A 25,412-nucleotide genomic window follows, 5' to 3' on the forward strand; every position below is an offset into this window, starting at 1 on the left:
AACACAACATCCAGCCTTTCCTTGAACACCCCCAGGCTCGGTGACTCCACCACCTCCCTGGGCAGTCCATTCCAGTGCCTGACCACCCTTTCTGAAAAGTAATACTTCCTAATGTCCAGCCTGAATCTCCCCTGCCGTAGCTTGAAGCCATTCCCCCTGGTCCTATCACTAATGACACGAGAGAAGAGGCCAACCCCCAGCTCACTACAACCTCCCTTCAGGAAGTTATAGAGAGCAATGAGGTCTCCCCTGAGCCTCCTCTTCTCCAGGCTGAACATTCCCAGCTCCTTCAGCCTCTCCTCATATGGCCTGTGTTCCAGACCCCTCACCAGCTTTGTTGCCCTCCTTTGAACACGTTCCAGGGCCTCAATGTCTTTCTTGCAGTGAGGGGCCCAAAACTGGACACAGTACTTGAGGTGCGGCCTCACTAGTGCTGAATATAGGGGAACAATCACCTCTCTGCTCCTGCTTGCAACACTGTTTCTGATGCAAACCAGGATGCCATTGGCCTTCTTGGCCACCTGGGCACACTGTCGGCTCATGTTCAGCCGAGCATCAATCAATACCCCCAGGTCCATTTCCTCTACGCAGTTCTCCAGCCACACCGCCCCAAGCCTGTAGCGTCACCTGGGGTTGTTGTAGTGAGATGCATAGGGTATAAAAATTAAAGGAAATATTCTATAAATGTACGTAGGAGACGTAGCAATTGTCTCACAGGGTTAATTTTAAATACATTGGTATAGAAAAACTAATGTTGTCAGTGGAGGTGACTTGAATGGTGACAGATCTTAGCCTAGATAGATGGAGGTAATCGAAACTATCTCACAAGCACTTCTCAGCCACAGCAGCCCTGTTTGGCAGTTGAAGCTGCCTCGCTTAGTTCAATGCATGGCTCTTTCCCCTGCCTTCCATGTGGTTATGTTTTGACCTGCAAACCCACAGACGTAATCCCGTTTTCGGGAAGGCCGACCATACCCAAACTGGCTGCTGACGCCAGCTGACTGCTGGAGGTTTGTCTGGCAGCACTCCCTGCAGCTGGGCCCTGCTGGCACCGTTACCGGAACATGAGTAAGCACTGTGAAGTACATCTCTCACAGCTCTCATCCTGAGGACTTTCTATTTCAGACTGACGAAATCCCTGGGAGGGGCAGGCTCGCCTTTTCATCAGGCTAAGAAGTAGGGATGGTTTTCTGCAGTATAAGGCCCTTTGTAGTTCTGGGAAGCCTGAGGTGAGGATACCTGCGGCGGTGAAGGCTTTGACTGACGGAGGCGGTGCAGCCACATCCCCAGAGGGGTCCGGGACGAGACCAGCGGGCACAGTGGGGCTGCTGGATTATTGGCATATACAGATACATGAAAAAACACAGCACAAGGTTAATAACAGCTTTGTCGGCAAAACTTTACGTCACACAAAGGAAAAAAAAAAAAAAAAAACGATTTTATTAACTCAGTCGGTGGGCTGGAAGCAAAACCCCGACGCACCACCACCCGCCACAGGGCAGCCAACTCCCTCACAGCACCCGCCCCGCGCATGCGCCCCGCGCTGCCCTCCCTCTCGTGCGCCGCTCTATCCCGGCGGTCCTCCAACTCTATGGAAGGGGCGGGAAGGGCGCTTGCCTCTCTAGCGATGGCCGCCCCGGCCCGTCACGCGGAGGGCGGGAGGAGCCTGCGGGGCCGCTCGGTCCCGGCGCATCCCGTCAGGCCACGCGCGCGCGGCTGCGGCCTTGGAGCGTGCTGCGCGGGCGCCGCGGCGGCTCCAGAAGTTTCTTGGGGACGGCGGGCGGTATGGCGGCGGCGGCCGCAGAAACGGCAGCGCGGTGAGCGCCGCGTTCCTTCTTCCCTACCCGCGCGTCCCCGCTTCGCCGCCTCACGGCGTTGTGTTTCTTCGGCAGGTTCTCGGACGCGGATATCGACCGAGATCCGACGGCGGCGGCGCGGGTGAGCAGCGGGACGGTGGAGGGCTGTGGGAGGGACTGTGGGCCCTCACGGGCAGCGCTGTGTGCAGGGGGTGGATCGCCACGCTCCTCACAGTGGGCTGCCCTTTGTGTTGGGCCTGACTCGATACGGGGCTCTTCCGTCACAGCACTCGTGCTGATTAAGGAAAAGCAGAAGTAAAAACCCCTCTCTGTGTGCCTTGTGGATGAAGCAGTTGTCACTTGCGGTTAAATAAACAAGCTTGTCAGAGAAAGGTATTCAGTGTGTTAGCCTTTATTCTGCCGGTGAGTCCCATAATGCAGCGTAGCGTTCTGATGACTTACCAGCTTGGAGTTGTACGTGGTGCACCAGGTTTGCTTGCTCTTGGAATCATAGAATGTCCTGGGTTGAAAAAGACCATGGTAATCATCTAGTTTCAACCCCCCCTGCTACGTGCAGGGTCGCCAACCACCAGACCAGGCTGTCCAGAGCCACATCCAGCCTGGCCTTGAATGCCTCCAGGGATGGGGCATCCACAGCCTCCTTGGGCAACTGGTCTTTCAGCTCATGTGGTTAATGTTCGTAATCTGGGTCTTGGCACCCTGTAAGTGGTGCTGTGTCCTGCCTGCACGCTTGACAGGACATGTCCAGTCAGCATGGCATTCCCATGGTGTTCTCACAGCTTGTGATTCCTTTAATTCCTGATGTGCATGCTTTGGCTTCCTGCTCCTGGGTCTGATACAACTGGGAGGTCATCATCTGTGTTTAAACAGTGAATTACGTGACTCTGGGCAGCCTGGTCTAGTGGTTGGCAATCCTGCACGTGGCAGGGGGTCAAAACTAGATGATCTTTGAGGTCCTTTTCAACCCAGGCCATTCTGTGACTCTTTTATGATTCTGTGATAAAGCCATGAACTTGTTAATGGCTTTTTATGTCACCTTAAAGAAGTACTCTGCTGTGGCTCTGCAGTGTAAGTAGTGGTGGCTTATGAGAGAATCAGAAGTGCCCGCTGAAACAAGCTGTCATGTCTTTGTTTTGGTGAAGTGCTCTGTCAAAAGGATGGTGATCCCCTTAAATTCAGGCACGAGTGAGACAGGAGGCTGAGAACACTTTTAATTCTTACCAGCTTTTACCATTATTGTAGTCATATATTTGTGGATTTACTTGATCACACGGTAAGGGCCTGGAGTGAAGGTAACTTGGTGGCGTCTATTTGAGTCTTTGGGAGGACAGGTCCTGAGCTTGTCTAAGTAACTGCAGCTGATGTCCACCATCTGGAATTCTTAGTGCCAGTCAGCTGCCCTTTGGCTGACTTCTCAAGTCGCTGTGCTGTATGATTTGTTTTGAGGAGAAGTGTCTCGGTAGCTGAACGAGATGTGGTGATTGACAAAAAAGCCAAGCAGTGTAAGTTCACCCAGCTGAAAATGCTTGCCTTTGCTTTCCATGAGTGAAGGCTAGTTCTGCAGCTTTTCCTCTGAGGAATCTGTTCCTGCACTGAGTGCTGGTTTTGATCAGTGTTCCTGTTTTCAGAGCAGATCATGGGAGGTTACGTTTGGTCACAGAATGGGTTCTGCTTGTCAGGCACCTGTAGTGTTCAGTGTCAGACTCCTGCTTGGTTTTGAGGGTCAGAAGTTGTACTTCACTTCGTAGTGTTATGTGATCCTGTTGGGTTTCCTCATACTTCTCCTGTCTAGAGTATCTGTATACCATGAATATTTACATAATGATGTCTGTTCTTGAATGTATCCTTAAACTTAGGGGCCTGTCTGTACAGTTAAATCTAGCGTTGCTTTTTATTGTGCCTGTTTCTGCCTCCTGCTTCTTCAGAGACCTCTGAGGTTTTAGATTTTTGTGCTGTACTTGCACAGAGGTTTGTACGTTTTCCATGACACTGATGGAAGTACATTGGAAGAAGCTGTCGTGGCCATGTAGTTCCTAGATGGTGTAAGCGTATAAATGAAAGAGAGCAGGGTACCAGTCTGAATTAAAACAAGCCCTGCTGCTCCTCCTTTTTTCTCTGGCTTGGTGAGATTGAGTTCTAGCAGCTGTGTTGTATCAACGTTTATGCAGGCTTGAAGTCTGTATCTTAGCCACCCTCATGCTTGCCAAATTCTGAATAATGAATTCAGTGAAGTTAGCAAACATAGTAACTGTACAATGGTGACGTAGTGAATTAGATTCAGAAGACCTGCCTTTTGTTCTTGCGAAGACAAGAGCTTTGCTTTCTGCTAGTAGGAGAGCTGGAGACATTCTTTCCAAGTGTGTGTGCGTTGAGTCATTGTGCTTTCATTCTGTTATGCAAAAATAATAAACTCTTCTCTCAGAGAGTATGGTATAACTATTTCAGTCTGCATACCCAGTGATTTTCCTAGCAAGGAACTACTTCATGTTTTCCCGTTGTGCAACAGCGTATCCTGTGAGCCCTGTGCTGCCTGAGTCTTTTGTCCTTGTACTTTTCTTGCTCAGCATGCTTCAGAACAATCTCCCATTCTCAATAGTATCTTATAACATACAATTTAATCACATTACAATGCTTTGAACGTGTTATTCCTGCGCAGGCATATTGACTAACGTATATTGATTTCAAATCCCTGGTATTGCAGTGCTTCCCCATCAGAGTTGTGTACAAATCACCATATCACAGAATGGTTGAGGTTGGAAGGGACCACTTAGGGATCATTTAGTCTAAACAAAGCTCTGCTTCAAGCAGGGTCACCTGGAGCACATTGCCCAGGGTGTCACACACACAGCCAGGCATGACACACAGTAAGGGACATTTTTTCTCAGATGTGCTGAGAATTATAGGAAGGTTTTGGGAACGTACAGGATGACCTGTGCATTAGAATTCCTATTTAAGGCATTGATAATCCCTCCTCTGCAAGGAATGGGTATAACTGGCAGGTTCCTTGTACCCCAAGCTCTGATGTTTAAGCCTTATGGATGAAAACTGATCAGTAGGTGAACACTCAGGCTGGTCCAGGATATTTTTTCTGACATCTTATTGACGGAGCTCAGTAATATATCTTCATGGGGATTTCCGAAGTGCCATTTCATGTTTTTCTGTGTTTCTTCACAGGAACTGACAAGAGCTTTGGAAAAGAGTCCAGATGATGCTGAATATTATTGTCAACGAGCTTATGCCCATATTCTTCTACAGAACTACACTGGTAACATCTTCAGGCAACACTGACAGTCCTCTTACAAGTGTATTATGACACATTCTTTATAGAAGATGACACATCACTAATAACAAAGCTAATTACAAAACTTAGTTTGCTGGTTCTGCAGTTAGGACATGCTTGAAAGTTTTCCTCATCTTTATTTTGTATCTGCAAAACTTGCAGTGAATCTGATACTCTGCAATCCCAGTTTTCTGTTTGAGTTTAGCACAGTACTATCTTGGAACATTATTTTCAGTAGACTTCTTAGGCAGGTTTTAAGCTTTGTGTTGTAAGCTCTTCCAACCTTATGTGCTTTTTTTGGTAGACACTGAATCCAGCTGTGGTAGGAAGGTGATAATCTGCCACCCAGGTGTTATTTGGTTAACTGAACTAACTCAACAGTTAGCCCAAATTTCCTGTCAATAATCAAACAAAGTAAATAGATAAATGATGGTGATTCACAGTTGAGACCTAAGGATTTGACTAAATGAAAGTCACTGCTTCATCTTTTGTGGAGCTCTAGAGCTGCTTGAAGACTTTCTCAGGCTGTTATTCAGACAGTTTGATTTGTGTGCAGGCTAAGGAAGCTGAGGTAGTACTGATTATTTTTTTTGAGGTGTACTGAAAGACTTGCATTTCACTGCTTTTTCATCATGTTATAACAATCTTCACCTGTAAACTGACTTTCAACAGATGCAGTTGCAGATGCAAAGAAGTCCCTAGAGCTCAACCCCAGTAATGCTGTAGCACTTCTTAGGAAAGGGTATGTATCGTTTCTGGTGCTCTGACAGTGTTCTGGTGATCTTTAGGACAGTGATAGCATTTGGATTATTGCTCTGTGCAAACTTCTTGCAAGACTGTGAATGAGTAAATTCCATGCCATGCTGCTTGTAACTCCTTTGTAATAAAGCTGTGGTTATAAGATAAAATAGATCTTTTGGTGTGGTTTCTTGTTCCTTTGTTTTTTTTTTTTTTGGAGGGAGGGGTGATTATGTTAACATCCAACTGTTTAAAAAACAGATTTCATAGTTGATTTAAATTCCAGCACTTGGGGATATGGTAATCTTCAGAATGTGGATTAGATTAGAAAGTAATTGCAGTTTCCTTGTGGCTTTTTTCTTTCTTTGTGTCAGGTTAGGAGAATACCATATCAAAAACTATGCATCTGCTTTAGAGTCTTTCAAAGAGGGACAGAAGTTGGACAGTAAGTATTAAAATTTCTTGTGTGCACAGCACTCCTTCGCTAATAAGAAATGAAATTCTCTAACATCTTAACTGAAAGTAGAGACCACATTTGTTGTTGTTTTTTATTTTTCTTAAGGCTTAGGAACTAGGTGCCTGATTTGAGATATGTGGACCAGGTCTGGCTTTTGGAGACACTTGTGCAGTTGCTACATGGAAGTGTAAAACTGCTTAAAAATGCACGTGGAATTCTTAGCTGGCAGTGTGTAGTTTTCTTGCCTTACAAAAGGAGGGTGTTTCCCTGCTTCCCAGAAGTCTTGCAGGTAAATAATGGCAGTGGTGTGGCACTAATTGTCACAGGAAGGTTTCTGAACAGAGTTAGGTGTAGTTGGTATTTTTAGTGGTTAAACTACTGATGGGCTGGCCTTCAGAAGAGCCTGCAGCTTAGTGGGCATTCAGGCTGACAGAATGGATTTCAGCTCTCACTGCATGACAGAAGCGTGCGTGAGCTCTCTTTATCCTTAAAGTATATGACTTCCTTCTAGAAGCAGGAAAGAAATAGTTCAACGTGGAAAACTTTGGTAGAAAACCCTAGGAAGCATATAGCAAAATAATTTCTAAATGATTATAATTCCTTTATCTTTCCTTCTATTCTCCACATCAAGTAAAACTCACCTCATTCCATTCCCTTTTTCAACAGCAGAAGGAAATCTTAAAAGCATCTTGAAAGGTTACACAGAGCAAAGTGCACTACTCTGATAAGCATTGTCATCATCTGGGATCCTTCAGTTATATTATCCATAACAATGGCTGAGACTGAAAGCTTTAGCAAAGATGTAATTACCTTACCTCTCCCAAACAAGTGATCTGCTCCTCTGATTTTAAAGTGCAGTTTGATGGGAGCATAAGCTATTATGGTTCTTCCTGCCAAGTGATTGTACCCCCTGCCACTCTTATGCATTTGTGGAAAACTAAAGAAAAAAGCATATCCATAATACACATAAAGCCTGCCTGTTTGTTTGTCTTTGTTTCTCTGCTTGCCCGATTGAAATGTTTCTGAAGCTTCCCAGTGTTTCCTGATTGCTTCCTCCTCTGAAGCTTGCTTCTAATGTCTTCAGCATCACAAAATTCTGTGACCTGTTGTGAGATGAGGGGATTCTTGGAGCCTTTCTTTAAAACACAGATTTTTAGCTTCTGTGTTCTTCAACTTGCTGGCAAATTCATGCCAGTAACAGAATTGGCTTTTGACGTTCTGTGGAAACGTTTGATGGGTCCCAGGTGAAAATAATTGTGGACATAAGCATTTTGGCAAAACAGTTAACTTCTAGTTAAATGTAGCAAGCATAAAATGAGCAAAGCACAATGGGAAAATTAGCCACGTGTGACTAAGCTGGTGATAAAGAGAGAAGATGTGAGCTGCTGCTGCCAGATAGAGAATTGCTGCAGCAGGGAATTCTGTGCTGGCAAGGCTGGTTTCTTTGCCACACACAAGGGGGCAGAAGTACACCATTACATGCCTCTGTTCCTTGCTGATGGAAGGTCTGCTTTACGTCTTGGGAATGCTAAGGAACACTAAAGCTCACTTCTTGTGCTTATTGCTGCTCTGGGCCTGTCAGTGCTGCACTGTTCACCTACAGCAACAGATTAATAGGATGTGGTGTATTACTGAATGTGTAGAATTTTTCTTTCTTAGTTAGGAAGCAGGATCTCAGCCATGAGATTAGATGCATGGGGAGTTGTGGAGTTTGCTGATGTGCCTCATATTGAAAAAGCAATGTGATCTGCAACTCTTCAGCACATGGTGAGGGTTTAGGACAAATCCACATGAGAAATTTCCTTTTTGCTCTGGCCACCTGATTAATTTAGTAAAGATGGAACATGCCAACTTTGTAAAGAAAACGTCTTCTTGTGTGCAAGTGAAGACTAAGTTAGGCTTTCTGAACTGAAAGTTATTCATAATGTTGTTGCTAAGTTGTTGGAGTGAATAATTACTGAGAAGAAAAGAAGTTCTTCCTCAATTTATGGTGTGTTGGAATGCAGGAAAAGAGGCAGATCCAGGACAGCAGGGCAGATAACTGGATCTTTTTATTGCGTGGCAATCTTGTCATAGGCTGTAGTTAAAAAAGAGCATTCTTCAGTTGCTGCCAAGTGCACATTTGACTCTGTTTGCCTTTGCAGTGGGTGGCAGTTGTATAAGGCACACCTGAAAATGTATGCATGCTGAAAGGGTTGAGGTGAATACCTTTGTAGAACTGCAGTGGAGCCACATTTCATCTTGTGTGCATTTCTCCTGGAACGTCGTGTGGGTTTTCTTTAAGCCCTCTGCAGGGAGGTTGGTTGTGTGAAGTCCCTCAATGTGGATTCCAGCTGTTGTAGAAAGATAGAAGTTGAGCTGTGCTTAGTGTTTGGTCAGTAATGCTGCAGCTATTTATTTTGGATTTTTTTTGCATTCCTGACTGTGAAGGGTTTTTCTGGGAATTGTGCTGAAATGATGCACGCTCTGCTGCCTTTTTAGCTGTTTTCCAATGAATTCATTTCTCTGGAGAGCTTCTTCCTTGAATCCTCATGATCTTAACTCTGCTGTGCTTCTGATTTGTGCAGTGAAATTGGCACCTGCTTATTTCCAACGTCCCTGAAACTGTAGATGTGCATGTAAAGTATGTGTGAAACCACCAGGAGAAAATGCCTGGTGTTTGTGCAAACTCACACCCAACTGTGGGCTCTCCACAAAACAGAAGGGCCTTTTTTGATATTTCTCTGGAAAGGCAGCGTGTGATTGTTTGGGAAAAGTAATTTTGAGAGAAGGGAGAAGTGCTTAAATCAGTACTTCTTGCTCTCCGACACGTGGAGTTCAGTTGGAAAGCAATATCGTATATGGGTCAGTTGAGAGGGAGGGGAAAAAAAAAGCCTAGTGTCTTAGAAATTAATTTGAAATTAATTAAGTTTATCAGAGTTAAGTAGTGGAGCTGTATAAAGTACTTAAAAATGAACTGAAATGAATGAGTTTATGTGGAAGTACTTGGAAATAATACTGTGATGTAATAAATTGGTATGAATTTGGGATGAATTTATTCCTGCTTGGAGTTGAAAGGAACTGTTCTTTATGCAATGCGTGCATTACTTGAAGAGTTGTAATGCTGATGTGTTTGATCTCTTCTAGATGTAGATGACACCTTTACAGTTTGGATTAAAAGATGTGAGGAAACGTTAAACGGTGAGAAAGCACATTTACTTGAGACAGGACTTGATGTGCCCTGTTATTTAAAGCTTGTTTCATTTCTCTCTGAAGGGGTTACAGTTTACTTTGTGCTGAAACCAAAGTTTTTATGTTTAAAAGAAGTCATGTTTTCTTATGCCTTGTTTCCCTTGACTATTTATCCTGAACTCTTTAGACTTAGAGGAGTATGTAGTTAAAGTTCAGACAACTGATTTGAACTGTGTCACCTTGCTTTCTAAATCCAACATCAACATTATTTTCTTCAAGACTTGAGAATTTAAGTGGGAAAGAGCAATGAAAATCTGGTGGTTTTCCTCTTTGATTTCATGTGGAGAGTGCCTTTGGGTACTAATTGCTGCTCTGCTGTCTTATGGTGGTATTCAGTGAGTGTGCACACGGATTCCTTTTGTGTGTTTCTACAGACTGACACCTCTGGCAGTGAACTTACCTGCAGTGCTTAACTGCCTGCTGATTTTAATGGGCTGTAGCAGAAGAGCTGCCTCTTTTTTTTTTCTTCCACCTGTTGTGATTTCTCCTCTCTTTCTGTTACTTACTGGAGAATGGGGCAGCAGAAAGGTTAGGTTGCCTAAAAACCAATTGCAGGAGAAACAATTTTCCAAAGACTTTTATCTTTTTAGCAGTGTGCATTACAAGGGAAACAAAGGGAGTTTTTCTTTGGAAAGGCTTGATCTGGGTGTTTTAAGAGAAACATTTAGAAGAGGAAATACTGAGCTGCTGTTTACATTCAAGTGTTACAGTGTGTTTAAGGTCATGCCAGTGAATTTGTCTGCTAGGATTCCATCTCACTCACTAGCTGTAGCTACCTGGCATGACATACAGATTTGATGAGAAGTTTGTTCTATATAAGGGGTGGTCAAGCTAGCACAGACTTGCAGGAAGTGATTTCCATTCTATTTTTTGCCATGGTGTTGATTTCATTAAATGAAGGTCCATATCCTCTTCTTGTAAGGAAAGGGAAGCAATGCAAAGCTTGTTACTCCTGTTAATTGGAGCATGTTTTGTATTACAGTTGTATCTTTGCACAAGTTGTTTGTTGAAGTGGGTAGCAGGAAGAAAACCTAATTAAAAATAGAGGGTCCTTAAGGCAGCAGATGAAAGGTAGAGCTGGTATGTTTTTAACTTCTGTCCTATTGAGACTGGCATAAATGCAGATCGACTGGAGTCAGTGAAGAAAGGTAAAGTAAAAGTCATGTGGGTTCACTTTGTTCTGACCATGCTTCTTTTTTTTTTCCTGCAGGATCACAGACAGAAGTGGTAAGGTGTTTTCCTTAATGTTGTTTGGAATTTTGTCTCAAACGTGCTTGTAGAATTCAGTGGCTTCTTACAGCTTGGAAAACTTAGGAATGACATACAAGTCTGGAAATTATTGTGCACTCATTCAAGTTTTAACTTGCAGTCTGTGGCCTAATAAAAAAATCAGCTCATCTTGTCAATGCTAACTCACTTATGACTGCTGGATGTTTTCTCTGGTAGCTCACAAGTGGGTTTTGCAGACTTTGTTTCCAGCTTTTTTTTATATATATTTCCCCTTTTAATTGGAAATCTTCAAAAGAAATGTCAAAATTGACTTTTTGAAAGAAAAATAGTCTTTGTGCCATTTTTTTTAATACCTGAGTAATAGGATAGAGGGAGAAAATGTACAGAAAATAAGGTGGGTGTATATAAAGACATATGATTTAAAGGGTTTTTATGTTTAAAAACTGTGCCATTCGTTCTCAGACCTATTTCAGGCTTCCTTTGTGACTCATAGATGAGCAACACAGCTGCTGTGTGTCTTTCAGGTGTACTTTTTAGCCAGGAAAGAAAGAAATTAAGGCTGATCTGGTTGTTAGCTATCAAACGTGTGGCCTGTGTGTTGTGAGCTGCACTGAGTGTGTGCATTGTCAGTCTGTAAATTGTAACTCTTAAAGTCTGGCACAAACGTAGAGGGAAGAATCTCATCTTCCTTTCATAAGTTAATGCACATACAGAAGAAAAGCCATCAGTATGGAAGTGCTTTGTATCTTTGTTTTTGTATATGTCTGGTGCACTGATGTCTGTTCTTTTACACTGATGCAACTTTCTTCCCAATGCAATATGCTTCGTCTAGAATACACAACAGCAGCCTCTGTCAGCCAAGATCAAGTAAGTTGACTTCAGCTTTGCTGTGAGAACCAAAATAATTGTCTTAACTGTTCTTTGCTGGCTTGGGGATTGGAGATGCAAGATAATGACTGCAAAAATTCTGTAGACTGCCACTTTGTGAAGTTCCTAAGTGAACTGTTTCTCAAACAGTGTCATGGACTTTGTTCTTGCTGGGGGAGCGTGGAATGGAGTAGACATTTTAGCTTCTGTTTCTGATTTTTCATTATCAGCTTAATTCAAAGACTTGCTCATGGTGCCTAGTGTAGGTAATGATTTTGAGATGCTTTTCAGATCCTGGAGTAAAAAGTGCTATTTAATTTATTGAAGGCAGAGCTATAATGTGAATTGGTTAAGGTGACCCAATTTTCATAAATTCCTCAATTAACCATTTTTCTATTCTTTAAGTAAATGTCAAACCTGTGACTGCTGTGTGTAAGGACACTGTTCTCCCCACTGCCTTGAACTATGCAGTATAATATTCCAGCTTTTGTGGGAACTGTGTATTCCAGGGGAGTTGAGGGGTGGTTTTTTTTAGCTTGTTTTTGCTTTTAAACATCTCCTTAGAGGCATTTTTTCTTTTTTCTTTTTAAGGTATGACTGGTACCAAACAGAATCTCAAGTAATTGTGACTGTAATGATCAAGAATGCTCAGAAGGATGGTGTCAGAGTGCAGTTCTCAGAGAAAGAGGTGATTTATGTTGGTTATTGAGAAGCATCCCTAGATTCCACGAGATGTGTTTCTACCAAATGGTGTTCATTTCTATGAAAAGCATGAAGAAATGCTAGAAGCTGTCTTCAGCTTGGGCATTTTTACGTAGTTACACTGTAGTTATCTGTATGCAGAATCAAGTGAACTGGGTGCTCTTGCTGCAGTGAGGTCCTTAGGACTTGCACACAACTTGCAGTGTGACATAGGTGCTGCAGAGGGAGCATCTGGTTTTCAGCTGCTTGCCTGTTGAAGTGATCTGGAGTTCATGTGTTTGAGTGTATCTCTGTCCATTCCTATTCCAGATGCATGAGAGTAGTGGTGAATAAATAATATTAGGATGATAACAGAAAAGCAACATCTTGGTGGGTTCATTTTGATCACTTTTTTTTGGTATTTCTGAAACTGTCCATTGTAGCAAAGCATGCATTTCATGGAAGAGTGGTGATCTCTGTAATGCCATACTCAGTACGATGACATTTGTGTTTAATTACGGGTAAGCACTGAAGAGATAGGTTCTTATTCCCAGCTAAGTTGGTGCTTGGTGAACCATAGAAGTATTTGGTTGCTGCTGTAGTCTTTAATGCACGGCAAGTGCTCACACAGTTTTAACATTGCTTGCATGAATTAGAAGGGAAGTTGCAAATTGCTTCATGTTCCATTGTTAATATGTTGATACTTCGTTTGCTATAATTCTTTCCCTAAAAAATGCAGATCAAGCTGACAAGATAATAGGCTTTTTTAAGTACTTGCTGGCTAAAACAAATGAATAGGAGATTTCAATTCTGTAGTGCACTTTCAAACACCTTGTTGAATAATGCAGTAATGTAGGGGTGTTGTCTGAAATTTTGATGCCTTATGTTTTAAGTATCATAGTAAAGGATCATTAATCACTTCATCTTGATGTCAAATGACAATTCTTTACTCCAAAATGGATAACTGCTCTCAAAGGTGACCAGAGATGTGTTTTCAACTGTTGACAGATGAATGCATCGGTGAGGCTTCCATCAGGTGAAGACTACAACTTAAAGCTTGTTCTTCTTCATTCTATAGTGCCAGAGCAAAGTACATTTAAAGTGCTTTCAACAAAGGTAAGCTCTTAATGTAACTTATTTCTGTTCCTGATCCCTTGTCATGGCTCATTGCAACAGCTGGAACATTTTGCTCTTCCTATAGGATTACCTTTCTTTCAGGGGTGCTTTTTGGTCAGTGGAAGGTGTTCTAAACTCGTGTAAATGTTAGAAATAGTGATGTGATGGTACTTAGTGAAATGCAAATCAGTTATGTTGAGGATGCTTTTAACAGTTGCTGTTAAAAGATGCCTGTGGCCCTAACCTGTACAATTCAGGTATTTAGAGAGTATGAACTGCTTGTTACTAAACTTTTAGGAATCCATATTTTGTTACAGAGTACTGTCATCTTTTTCTGCCTAAGAAATAAATGTCAGAGCTTGAGAATCGCAGTGTTGAAATCATTCTTGACCCTTTCATGATCTCTCCTGCTGGTAGGATTTACACATAGTGTTAAGTTGTTCTTGGCCTTTCATGAGCCTGTATATACTCAGTGCTATTTCTGGCAGCAGTGCTTGCTAGACACCTGGAAGTTGCATGATGAGGGAGAAGGCTTTCACCTGAGCATTTTTCCTCTGTACTACAGGTAACATAAGAAGCTGGCAGATTTTGTATAACATGTATTGTTGGTATATTACATATACATTGTCCACAGAGCCAAGTCTGAACCTCTGCAGCACGAAAGTATCAAAACCATGTATTCCTTCTGTATCAGCAGTGGCTCTACAAAGCTTTTTAAAGTTTCATGGCTTTCTCGTGTTCTGTTTTACCTGCTCCCTTCTGAAAAAGGTACCTGCAGTAACCTTGCATGCTCTCAGGAACATCGAGGCGATAGGAAAGCTTTGTGGAAATCCTGGCCTAGTTTCTCTGCTCATCACACTAAGGAAGCTGAGCAGGCTGTGTGGTTGAATCACATGAGTTCTTATGCTGAGAGAAATGAACAGGGAGCTCAAAGTATGTAGAAAGTCCATTATTTCATTATTATGTACATAAATTGAAGTAGAATGGACACAGACCCTGTTCATATGAGTAATTGTGAGGTTCTATGTGCCTTGTATTCCTATCTAGTTTCTGTTATACTTTGCATGTGTCTTGAAATTTGCCACTGCTTTTGTGAAGTGTCAAGCATGCATTTCAGCACTCTTGGGAGCAAATATGATTTTGTCTTCCTGTGCTGCCATCTCTAGCCTGGATTAGTTGTTCTGGAGCTGAATAATCTCTGATTGTCTCAAGTCTGGCTCAGACCATATTCTCAAAGTGGTATAAAAGCTTTTGTTGTTCAAACAGCGCCTGAATTTTTCTGCATTTATGTCCCAGTATTGCTGTTCCTATGTAATTTGGAGTGAGTACTTTTAAGGCAGAATAGGATAAGAGCAAATGCAGGAGGTGTTCCAACAGGTGAAGTCTACACTTTGAGATGTACTTCCTCTCCTGGCAAAGGATAGCATTGGGAAAAGTACAGTGAAGGAATACAGGCTCGAGTGATGCCTCTGATAGTTCTGGTTCTGACCAGCAGGTGGAGTCTGAATTAAAAACGTTCAAAGCAGATCTGCATTAAAGATGTTTAAGCATGCCAGGTCTTCTTTAAAGGCTTAAAATATTTTGCTTTAACAAACATCAAATGCTTTGAGAGAACGATGCAGCATCAGTGCTTGTCTGAATACTGGAAATGGAGATTTTGTTGCAGCAGTTTGGTGTATGTACTTTGTTCTTGTGGGCAGCATGGAAAATACATAGCAATTACTTTGAATAATGCAAACACTGTACTACATCTGATTCTTTGTTAGTTAATATTATTCCTCAAAGTTGTTAATAAACTGGAGATGTCGAACCTGCAGTGTAGATGTATGAAGGCTGCTGATTTGCAAGATCTTACATACTTGAATCCTCCTGCATCACTAGTATTATCTGAAGCTGTCGTGATTTTCCATTTTGAAGTGATGTGTGAGTTATAGCAGAGGCTGGGAGACTGGCCTGCGAGACATCAGGGTGTGTGGAATTTAGAGATAATACTCCACATACATCTGAACAGCCAGGATGAAAGAGATAGCTGATCATGAAAAGTTATCAGCAATTTAGGTGGATGTTTAAAGACTCTTAAACATGCTTCCTTCTTCCAAGTGAGCTCAGAGCAATGGGATCTGTTGCAGCCACCTCAGCTGTATGTACATTGATTCCTTTGTAGCATGGTGTACTGAACCAAGCAGCTTGGCTGTAGACAAGGGATTACTTCAGTCAGACTCGTGTCTGATCTCATGGACCGAGGCCTCATTAGCAATGGGAGCAAGTTAGCAATGCTCCTGGAACAGGTCTTCTGGTTTTCACCTGGGAGAAGTTCTGGTCACATACTCCTAGCTGGTTTTCCAGCATGAATCAAGATGGTAAAGAAATATGAAGAGAAACTCACTTCAAAAGCGTGTTCTCCATTGCACTGAAAATCAGAATCTTTCATCTTTCCCTGGGAGTTCCTGTCCTATCTCTTCTCTTTCCCATTCCAAATTGTCACCAAACTGAAACAAAATCCCACCTGGTAATATTCTCCAGACTGGGCTAAGAGTGGAAGGAGTACCCCAGAGTGTATGCTAGCACATGCATATCACAGCTAAACGTGACTGAAAAGAATCTCAGGAGGAATGGCATTAGAAGGCTGTATTTTGGAGGACTGTCATGTCTTGATGACAGTTACAGACGTAGTGAAGTCTCTTCATCTTGCTGCATGCTTGAAGGCTAGCTGATGAGTAGAGAGGGACGAGGTTATTTTTAGTGCTGCTGATAACATGCCTGAGAGATGGATACTGAAGCCAGAAGGGTAAGTGTAGATAGTGATTAAGATGCTGCTGGAAAAAAAATCATTCTTGTGTTTGCAGCCCCTTTCAGCAGTGGCTTCTTTGCACTCCCACAACTGTTGGGAGCCTGAGTCCGGCAGGATCCTGCTAAGATGGTTTTATGACTTACAGTGGTCAATGGCTTCAGCTTTTCAATGAGCTTAACCTTGCCACAGCTTTCTCATAGTAATTTTGTGATCTACTTTGTATCAGGAAGAATCCTGTGCACTTGGAATAGATTGTGGCTCCTTCCTGCCTCTCCCAGTCTAGATTGCTGCAGGACAGTGACTGCAGGATTGCTCCACGAATGTCTTACTCTTTGATTTGTCTGTAACCATAGCATGTGAGATTCTGGTTAAATCAAGTGAGTAGAAGCTTCTGAGGAAGTTGTGCTTTCATGGGATAGAAGCAGTTTTCCTGTAGTTTAATAATTTCAGATAATCATAGAATGGCCTGGGTTGAAAAGGACAACAATGATCATCTAGTTTCAACCCCCTGCTATGTGGGGGTTGAAATGCAGGGTCACCAACCAGCAAACCAGGCTGCCCAGAGCCACATCCAGCCTGGCCTTGAATGCCTGAAGGGATGGGGCATCCACAACCTCCTAGGGCAACCTGTTCCAGTGCATCACCACCCTCTGTGTGAAAAACTTCCTCTTCAAAGGAAGAATACCTGGATGTGTTCACAGTGCTTTATTTTGTATCGCTGCTTTGAATGTGAGCCACGTTGCCACTACGATATTGAAAGTCTTCACTGGGCAATGAACAATCAGCTCTTTTCAGCTAAATGAGGAAACAGGAATACAGAGTCAGGTTTAGCAGTGGGTAGACTTACCAACTTTGAGTTTCACTTAACCTGTTAGAACTAATAAATGTAATGGGTAGAGTTTGAAACGATGAAACTGGTGAACGGTAAAGCCATCCTGCATGTTTTGGTAGCTTAGGGAAGCTGGAAGTGGATCTCCCAGTGCTGCTTAAAATTCAGCATTGCTTGGCAAAAAAAGCATGTAGGTAGGTCTGTTTTAGTCACTGTCTTGAGTCGTGTTCAGGTGTTGGCTGAGGTGGCAAGAACTGTAAACTGTACCGTGTTGAAAACTGCATGCTGCAGTCAGCATCTAACAAAGGTACACTGGTGGTGCTACTTGGCTTTTTAACTTATTTCCAGCAGAGGGAGCCAAAATGTAAAGGCTGGAACAACTCTGCTCTTGATAAGCGTGTGCAGCTATCCTCATGTTCCCTTCATAAAAGGAAAACAACATAAAAACTGAAAATGATGGATTAAATATATTGAAAGTGAAGCTAGCTGATTTATCTCTGTCCAGCAAAATGACAGGGAAGTATAAATGCACAAATAGTGCAAAAGAGGACAAATATGTGCTTTTAGCATGTGTCCCTGTGCTCCTGAAGGAAACTGTTGCTGTCTGTGCTTCACCTTTGTCTTGCATCTGCAAGTAGTCTCAGCACAACTTCTGTGTATCATTTAATTTTTAGTGGTTTGGACTCTGTGCAAACAACGGCCTGCAGCAGTTTAGAAGCATTTGAAAAAGTGGTAACAATCAGTTTCTCGACCCCCAAACTTTCCTTTAATTAGGCATCAAAGATCTGCTGCAAGCACAGGAGGGGTTAGAAACCCTCAGCATTTTTTCACAGTTGACATTTGCGACTTAATAGAGAGGTCTGAGGTAGGAGCATGCTCTCAGCTGCTTCATGCCAAGAATATGGTTCTGTGCATCAGTGGAATTTTTCTTTTCCTCAAATCAGCATTTTGCAATGCAAACCTTGAAATACCCCGAGCAGCTTTACTGAAAAAGGACACTGCCTTGTGTGAAGTGTAGAGGAAAGGGCAGAGATGAAACATCCTTGTGAATGCATATGGGTGTGGGGCAGATCTAAACTTCTTCATGTTGAGGAATATATTTTAAACAAGCATGTAAGTCAATGTCCATGCTTTATGTAAGTGTATAAAGAGAAAGTTTATGTAAGAAATTTTCCTCTTGTCTTGAGAAAAGGTGGGTATAAGACCAACAGGCATATGAATGGTTATGTACATGGACGTGGCAAAGAGCTTTGGGCTACAGATGTTCTGGGCTGCATTAGAAGAGGGGTGGCCAGCAGGGAGAGGGAGGTGGTTGTTCCCCTCTACTCAGCTCTTGTGAGGCCCCACCTGAAGTACTGCATCCAGGCCTGGGGCCCCAGTACAGGAAGGACATGGAGCTCTTGGAGCAGGTCCAGAGGAGGGCACTGAGATGATCAGAGGGCTGGAGCACCTCTCCTGTGAGGAAAGGTTGAGGGAACTGGGATTATTTAGTCTGGAAACAAGAGGCTCTGGGGAGACCTTGTTGTGGCTTTCTGCAATACTTGAAGGGAGCGTATAAACAGGAAAGGGAACGGCTGTTTACGAGGGTGGATAGTGATAAGACAAGGGGGAATGGTTTTAAACTAGGACAGAGGAGGTTTAGGTTAGATATTAGGAGGAAGTTTTTCACACAGAGGGTGGTGGGCAACCTGTTCCAGTGCATCAAGGAGGCTGTGGATGCCCCATCCCTGCAGGCATTCAAGGCCAAGCTGGATGTGGCTCTGGGCAGCCTGGTCTGCTGGTTGGCGACCCTGCACATAGCAGGGGGTTGGAACTAGATGAGCATTGTGGTCCTTTTCAACCCAGGCCGTTCTATGATTCTGTGATATGATTTAAAACTCACAGCTAGAGCAAAACAATCAGTAGTTCAGTAATAAACATCAGGAGTTAATAACTAAGGAGTTGATTGGAATAACTAGCTCCAATAACTAGGGAGTTGATTGGAAAGCCTGATTTCTTATTTTCGTGTGTTAAATATAGAAAACATCAGAATTTAAAAAGATATTTTTCATACATTTTAAAATCAATGTCTGAGCTGTTGCTCTAGCTCTGCCAGGTTTGATTTCCTTCATCCGTCTGATCAGAGCTCGACACAAATTTTCCAAGCAAACTTTCCCTTAGCATGAATTGTAGAATAGAAGATGCTTTAAAAGTTAGAACAAATCTCTCACAACTTGTCAGCACGTACCAGAATTTTCTTTTTAAAAGAATTTTGGTCATTTTTACGTATGTCATCTGAACTGGTGAAGAAGGGCGCTGTTGTAGTAGAGCTATCAGGGTGGTCAGTGGCTGCAAGCCATGAGCTACAAGGAGAGGCTGTTCAACCTGAAGCAGAAAAGCTGAGGGGAGGAAATCTTCCTGCCTTGAAGGACAGCATAAAGAAGACGGGGCCAGACTTCTTTCAGAGCTCTGTGGTTATAAGAGGGAGGGTGGGTGGCTGCAGAGGGGTGTAAGGCAGCATTCTTTTTGCATTGTCCTTTGCTTTGTATTTCTGACCAATGCACCTTTGGAGCTTCTTTGCTTCTGTTGCATTCATTGACTGACTTTCAGTAAGGATTACCTATGAAAACAGGATGTGGGCTCAGTGTAGCTGTGCATTGTATCATAAATGTATAGTGAGCTTGAATTTGTAGCATAACCAGGACCTGTGTGTAACTTAAGCTTCGTGCACCTAAAGGTTTTGAACCTTTTTTTACATTCTATTTAGTTACAGGATTTTAAAGCAGCATTTGATTAAGTGATTAACAACCAGAGCCAGCTTCTTAAACTGGCATGCAAAGCATTTAATTTATGGTGAATTTTTCCTGTCTTATTCTAAAGCTGGCATGAGGCGCACAGGCATATGTTTAATGAAATATAAATGTTAAATCAAAGGAGCTGGCAAAACAGTGAGATGTATTTCTCTTGCCTGGGTGCTGAATCTTTTTCAAGGGAGCAAAAAAAGCTAACAGTACCTATGTGGTAGGTGTGACACAAATGATGTTACTTGTCTGTGTGAAAGCTATCAGTATCTGCTTGCAGACGTTCATGAAAATGCATTTGTTGCCATTTGTGCACATAATTGGGACTCACAAAGTTGTTTCTCCTTAGATCAAGTAAAGCAGAAATAGGCATCTTCACAAGCAGGATTTTATAGCTTTATTTTTGAAAGACCTGGTTGTATAATGGCATACGGCTAATGATCCCTAGTTTTGCTCCTGCCTGCCACTTCCCCTAATGGGTGAGTTGAATGGAAGTAGATGGAGTAGACAAGAAAAGGCTTAGGTCATAAAAGTCTTCTGTCTCAGTCTTTCAGCTCAATATACTTAGTTTGGCAGTGTTGAAATGGTTTAGATTTAAGGAATCTGTATCTTACACTGGGAATTAGTTTGTAGCATTTCTCTTCCTTGGGGATGTTTGCCATATAGTACTGACTCAGGGCCGCTTTCAGAGAGGAAAGTGTACCAAGGAGCAGATTAAAAAAGGAGAGGGGGATTATTGGAACAGCAGAAGTATAAAGATTTTTTCTTAAATGTGTGGGCAGAGTCCTCTGAGCAGCCAAAGGGATCTTTGAGGAGGGCTGTGCTCTGCAAAGTCTGTATTTAGAGGTCCATGTTCAGTATTTTGCTGCATTAGAAATCGTTCTTGGTACAGATGATGTAGCCTGTGTTTGAAATATTGAAATATGTTGATGAAACCCTGAAGCATAAGGATAAGATGAGATAGCAAAAGAGGAAGCAGACAGAAGGAAAGTGGAAGTGGCATAGGTTTGAGCAGGTTCAGTACTGAAAATGTGCTGGGTTTTGTTCTTGTCATCACAGGCTGTTCAGTGGAGATGTGCTGGTAGTCAGAATATAAAAATCTTGTTGTTAAGGCCTCCTCAGCATAAATATGCAGCTGAGTTGATAATGGCTTGTGCAACTTGAGAAGAGTTGTGTAGGAAGTGGAGGATAGACAGGTGGTTTTAAATTAAGACTTAGTGTCTCACTGCTAACCAATTAGTGCCTTTGTAAGTGGCTAATTAGCTTAAATGTTGGATTCGTAAGATCCAAATCCAATAAAAAAAAACAACCAAACAAGCTGCTAGTTCCGGTGTGGAGCTACTAATCTTACATGTAGATCCATAAAAATATTTTAGCTTCCTTGTGTTAATTGCAGAGAATTAAATTTGTGAGTATCAGAGATGAGCTTCACAGTTGTAATTTCCAAAGTGGTTTTAGAAGAGTCCAGTGAAGGAAGCTTTGCTGACTCCTTTTAATGAAGAGTAATCATTGGCACAGCCTGAGTGCTGCTTCTGCACAGTTACAACAGGAGTCTGTGTTCATACAGATTGCAGTATGACGCACTGGAATGTGGGATTTCTTCAGGTATAGAATCATGGAATGGCCTGGGTTGAAAAGGACCACAATGATCATCTGGTTTCAATCCCCCTGCTGCGTGCAGGGTTGCCAACCAGCAGACCAGGTTGCCCAGAGCCACATCCAGCCTGGCCTTGAATGGCAGGTTGATCAAATAGTAATACAATATGTTTATTTGTTGGTTTATTTCAGTTCTGTGGAAACGTCACTGAAAACACTTGAAATTCAGACAGGAGGAGTGAGGAATTCAGCTCTGTGTGGTTGTTGTTGGACTTTTATAAAAGCAAAACAAAAAAACCACCACAACTGGAACTCCATCCTATTTTGAAGGGCGTTCATCCTATGCTTTGTGTCTTCTTGTTGTTCCCAGTGCAAGGTAGTGGTAGGAAATGCGTACTTAAACTTGACGAGGAATTGGTAGTTTCCCAAAGAAAAAAAAAAAATGGAGCAACAGCAATGAAAAATGCAGCATGATTGCAAATATGACAGTTTGGAAATGAAAATAGCTCTTTATTTTTATAAGGCGTCCTGGGCTGCGGCTTATCAGTGACTGATTTGAGGAATGGATGAAGTGCAGTTCACATTTCAGATGAACGTGCTGCTGTGCCGCTGGGATCCTTCGGGTTAGCTGTTACAGAGCTGCCTTTGTTCTTGGGTCTGCAGGGATCTCCAGGTTACAGTGGCTTTAGGAAGAGCTAAGAGTTCTCTTATGCTAAGCTGTGCAGAAATAAGGAGCTGCTGAGGTTTAGCAGACGCAGATTTAAGTCAATTGATAACGACGTAGGAACTTTGATGTTGTCTGAAGTGAGTTTGCCACCTAAAAGTGACACTGCAGAGTCCTTCCTTTGCAGAGTTTGTTTTGCAGCTGTTATCCTATGACTGAAGGTTAAGGATAATTGTGGAAGAACTGTTTCCATGTGGTCGTCTAAAGGGGTTGTGCATAGTTGTGAATAGAGGCATGGCATGCTTCACTAAATTGTGTTTCTTCTGTGATAATTACAACCACATCCACTTTTAATTACTGGTTCTGTCAATGAATACTAGTCAATTTTCTCTTGCAGCAGTGTGTTCATTGAACCAAATGAATACAGCTTCTGCATTTCTCTACTGGAAGGATCAGCATAGTTCCTGGGTGTTTCTCTGGTTTGTATAGTATACAACAAATACGGTATATATACTTTTTTTTTGGAGGGTGAAAATTAAGCCTAGCACTTGGATTTTGCAGTCATTCAAAAGTTCTACTTAATTACTAAAGCTGACCGGTAATAAACAGATACTGAAATGTACTTTGGTGCCTGGCAGTGTAGAGATGTTGTGATCTATCATTACTTCTGGGGTGCCATAATTCAGAGAAAGAATTGAGCAAATTGTAAGCATCAGAAAGTAATGCTAAAAAAAAAAAAGGGTGAAATTCTGATGTGACTGCTTAGCTCTTGTATCAGAGCTTAGCTGACAAGGATTTAAGTCCCACAACTTCATCTGGTAAGGTAAGCCTATCTTTTTTCACAATGCAGGCTTTGCAGTAGGCATTGTTTCTAAACCAAATGTAATTATTTTCTTACTGTTACAAAATCCAACTAATTTGGAATTATCTGTCTGATCTGTTTGTCATCTGGATGAATTTTCTTCTTCATTTCATGTTATGTAGGTTGAAATAAAAATGAAGAAACCAGAAGCTATAAGATGGGAAAAACTGGAGGGACAGGGAGATTCTCTGAAGTTAAAGCAGTTTATACCAGGTTTGTTATCTTCATTTAGCATTAAGAGTTTTATTTTTGTGAAGTTATTTTCAGATATTAACAACTGGTGTGTTAAAAGTTTTCAGTAAAATTTGTCCCGTATTTACAATGAAAAGCCTCACAGTCTTGTTTTTACTGGAAGAAAATGACAGAAATAGTCTGCAGGGCATTACTAAAATTGATTTATGAAATTTAGTCATAACTTCTGTTAATCTGATGAATTGTTGAGGATGTATGCTTGTCCTTAATTCCTCTAGGCTTTTATCTGTTTGGATGTTTATTCCTGTCACTGTTTTGAAGTTCTTTGTGCTGTTGTGCTTATATTATTACTTAAATAATTAGCATTATTTACCAAAGTATTCTGCCTCTCTAGAAAAGTAACCCTTGTGCAGTGTTTCAAAACTGATTAATACCCCAACTTGGAATGAATCACATTCAACTTTGATTATGTCAGACTCACTTGATGCACACACGTCTGTTCTGCAAACTGCAGCTTTAAAAGTCTGTAGAAAATGCTTGGTTAACTAACGCTTCCATTTTTCAGACACCCAGCACTTATACCCATCATCCTCTCACTACACGAGGAACTGGGACAAACTGGTAGTCGAAATCAAAGAAGAAGAAAAGAATGAGAAGCTAGAAGGAGATGCTGCTTTAAATAAACTTTTCCAGCAGATTTATTCAGATGGTACCGATGAAGTGAAACGTGCCATGAACAAATCATTTGTAAGTCTTCACCCTTTTTCTCTAAGGAAACATGTGTGTTTTGCACAGTGTCACGTTGTACTGAGCTTTGCATGCATCAGAAAAGGCTTCTATTCAGCAAGACCCCGAGCCTGCAATAAATGGCTCTGGTTCAGTGGGAGATGTTGATGTAACAGGTTTCAATGGAAGATTGTGCTTTGTTGTTGGTTTCTTTGTTTCAGTTACTGTTAGTAGAGGGAATATAGTTTTTGGTTCCTAGAGAGCTTTTCTTGTTACTCAGGATGAAAGAATCAAATTTCTCTTAGTTCTTTGTATGTACAGTTTGCAAGAATGTGATCACAGAATCACAGAACCACCCGGGTTGGAAGGGACCCCAAGGATCATGTAGTTCCAACCCCCCTGCCTAGCAGGGCCACCAAACATGCACATTCAGATCAGGTTGCCCAGGACCCCGTCCAACCTGGCCTTAAACACGTCCAAGGACGGGGCATCCACAACCTCCCTGGGCAGCCCGTTCCAGGGCCTAACCACTCTCCTAGTAAAGAACTTCCCCCTAACATCCAACCTAAATCTTCCCTCCTTCAACTTGGATCCATTTCCCCTAGTCCTGCTATTGTCAGCCCTTTTGAATGTGAGCAACCCTCTGAAAGCGTCCTGTTAATTAATTTCTCATTATGTCCAATACTGATAACAAGTCTTTTTAGGCTGAAGATTATGGACTGATGACTGTCAGACTTCATTCAACAAAGATGTGCAAAATTTCTGTGTAAATTGCTTCTACATGAAGTTTAAACTCTTCAGGTTTCTTCAGAGTTTGAAATCTGCTGTGACTTCTGTATTGCTAGAATTCCTGTAGCAAACTAAACAAATGTTTTCTCGTGTTGCAGATGGAGTCTGGAGGCACAGTTCTGAGCACCAACTGGTCAGATGTTGGTAAAAGGAAGGTAGAAGTAAATCCTCCTGATGATATGGAATGGAAGAAATACTAATCCTGTTTTTAATCTTTTACCATCTGTGTTGCCATAGTCATGTACTGGCCACTGTATATGAACATAGCATTCTTGGATTCGAAGCACTGAAATGTTCCCTTGGAAACAGGAATTGTCTTTACAATTGGCGTGCTTTACAGATTTCTTCATCTGCAGATGTTAAAGATGTGTTCAAGAGTGGAATCCTGTTTTCATCACCTCTGTCAAATTTTTGGAAATTGAGTCAAATGCAATCTAAATTTTCTACCACCTTTATCAGCTCTTCTCTTTGGGGATGGGATGATCTCTAATGGGCTGTTGAGGATCGTTGCCTTACGCCTGATATTTCTGTTCAATAACTTATTAGATCTTGGCAACTTTGGGTAAAAATACAACAACAATGTTAAAATTGTTTGCTCTTTAACTCTGCTAAATAAAACTGTAAATACAACTTTATATAAGAAGTTTCTTTTTTTTTGTATTCCTGGTTTTTGATGAATGGGAATAAAAGCAGATAGCTAAGAAAGTAAATACAGTACTTAAAAAAAAAAAAAATAGCTTGTATGGGACCAAACTCCTAATTTTGT

The 25,412-nt window shown here is 42.0% G+C and overlaps 1 protein-coding gene across 1 annotated transcript; it reads left to right on the forward strand.

The window, feature by feature from the left end:
- The first annotated feature begins 1,721 nt into the window (after positions 1-1,721).
- Positions 1,722-25,281, forward strand: SUGT1 (SGT1 homolog, MIS12 kinetochore complex assembly cochaperone). The gene is made up of 13 exons (XM_042867134.1): positions 1,722-1,817; positions 1,893-1,938; positions 4,992-5,082; positions 5,770-5,839; positions 6,210-6,280; positions 9,419-9,472; positions 10,734-10,750; positions 11,586-11,620; positions 12,212-12,308; positions 13,310-13,417; positions 23,062-23,152; positions 23,697-23,878; positions 24,745-25,281. Exons 1-13 carry the CDS (start codon positions 1,786-1,788, stop codon positions 24,844-24,846), a joined length of 996 nt encoding a protein of 331 aa, XP_042723068.1. The 5' UTR covers positions 1,722-1,785; the 3' UTR covers positions 24,847-25,281.
- The last annotated feature ends 131 nt before the right edge of the window (positions 25,282-25,412 follow it).

The sequence above is a fragment of the Lagopus leucura genome, unplaced genomic scaffold (assembly GCF_019238085.1).
Source record: "Lagopus leucura isolate 7727_CA_CO unplaced genomic scaffold, USGS_WTPT01 Super-Scaffold_100001, whole genome shotgun sequence".
Taxonomy (NCBI): domain Eukaryota; kingdom Metazoa; phylum Chordata; class Aves; order Galliformes; family Phasianidae; genus Lagopus; species Lagopus leucura.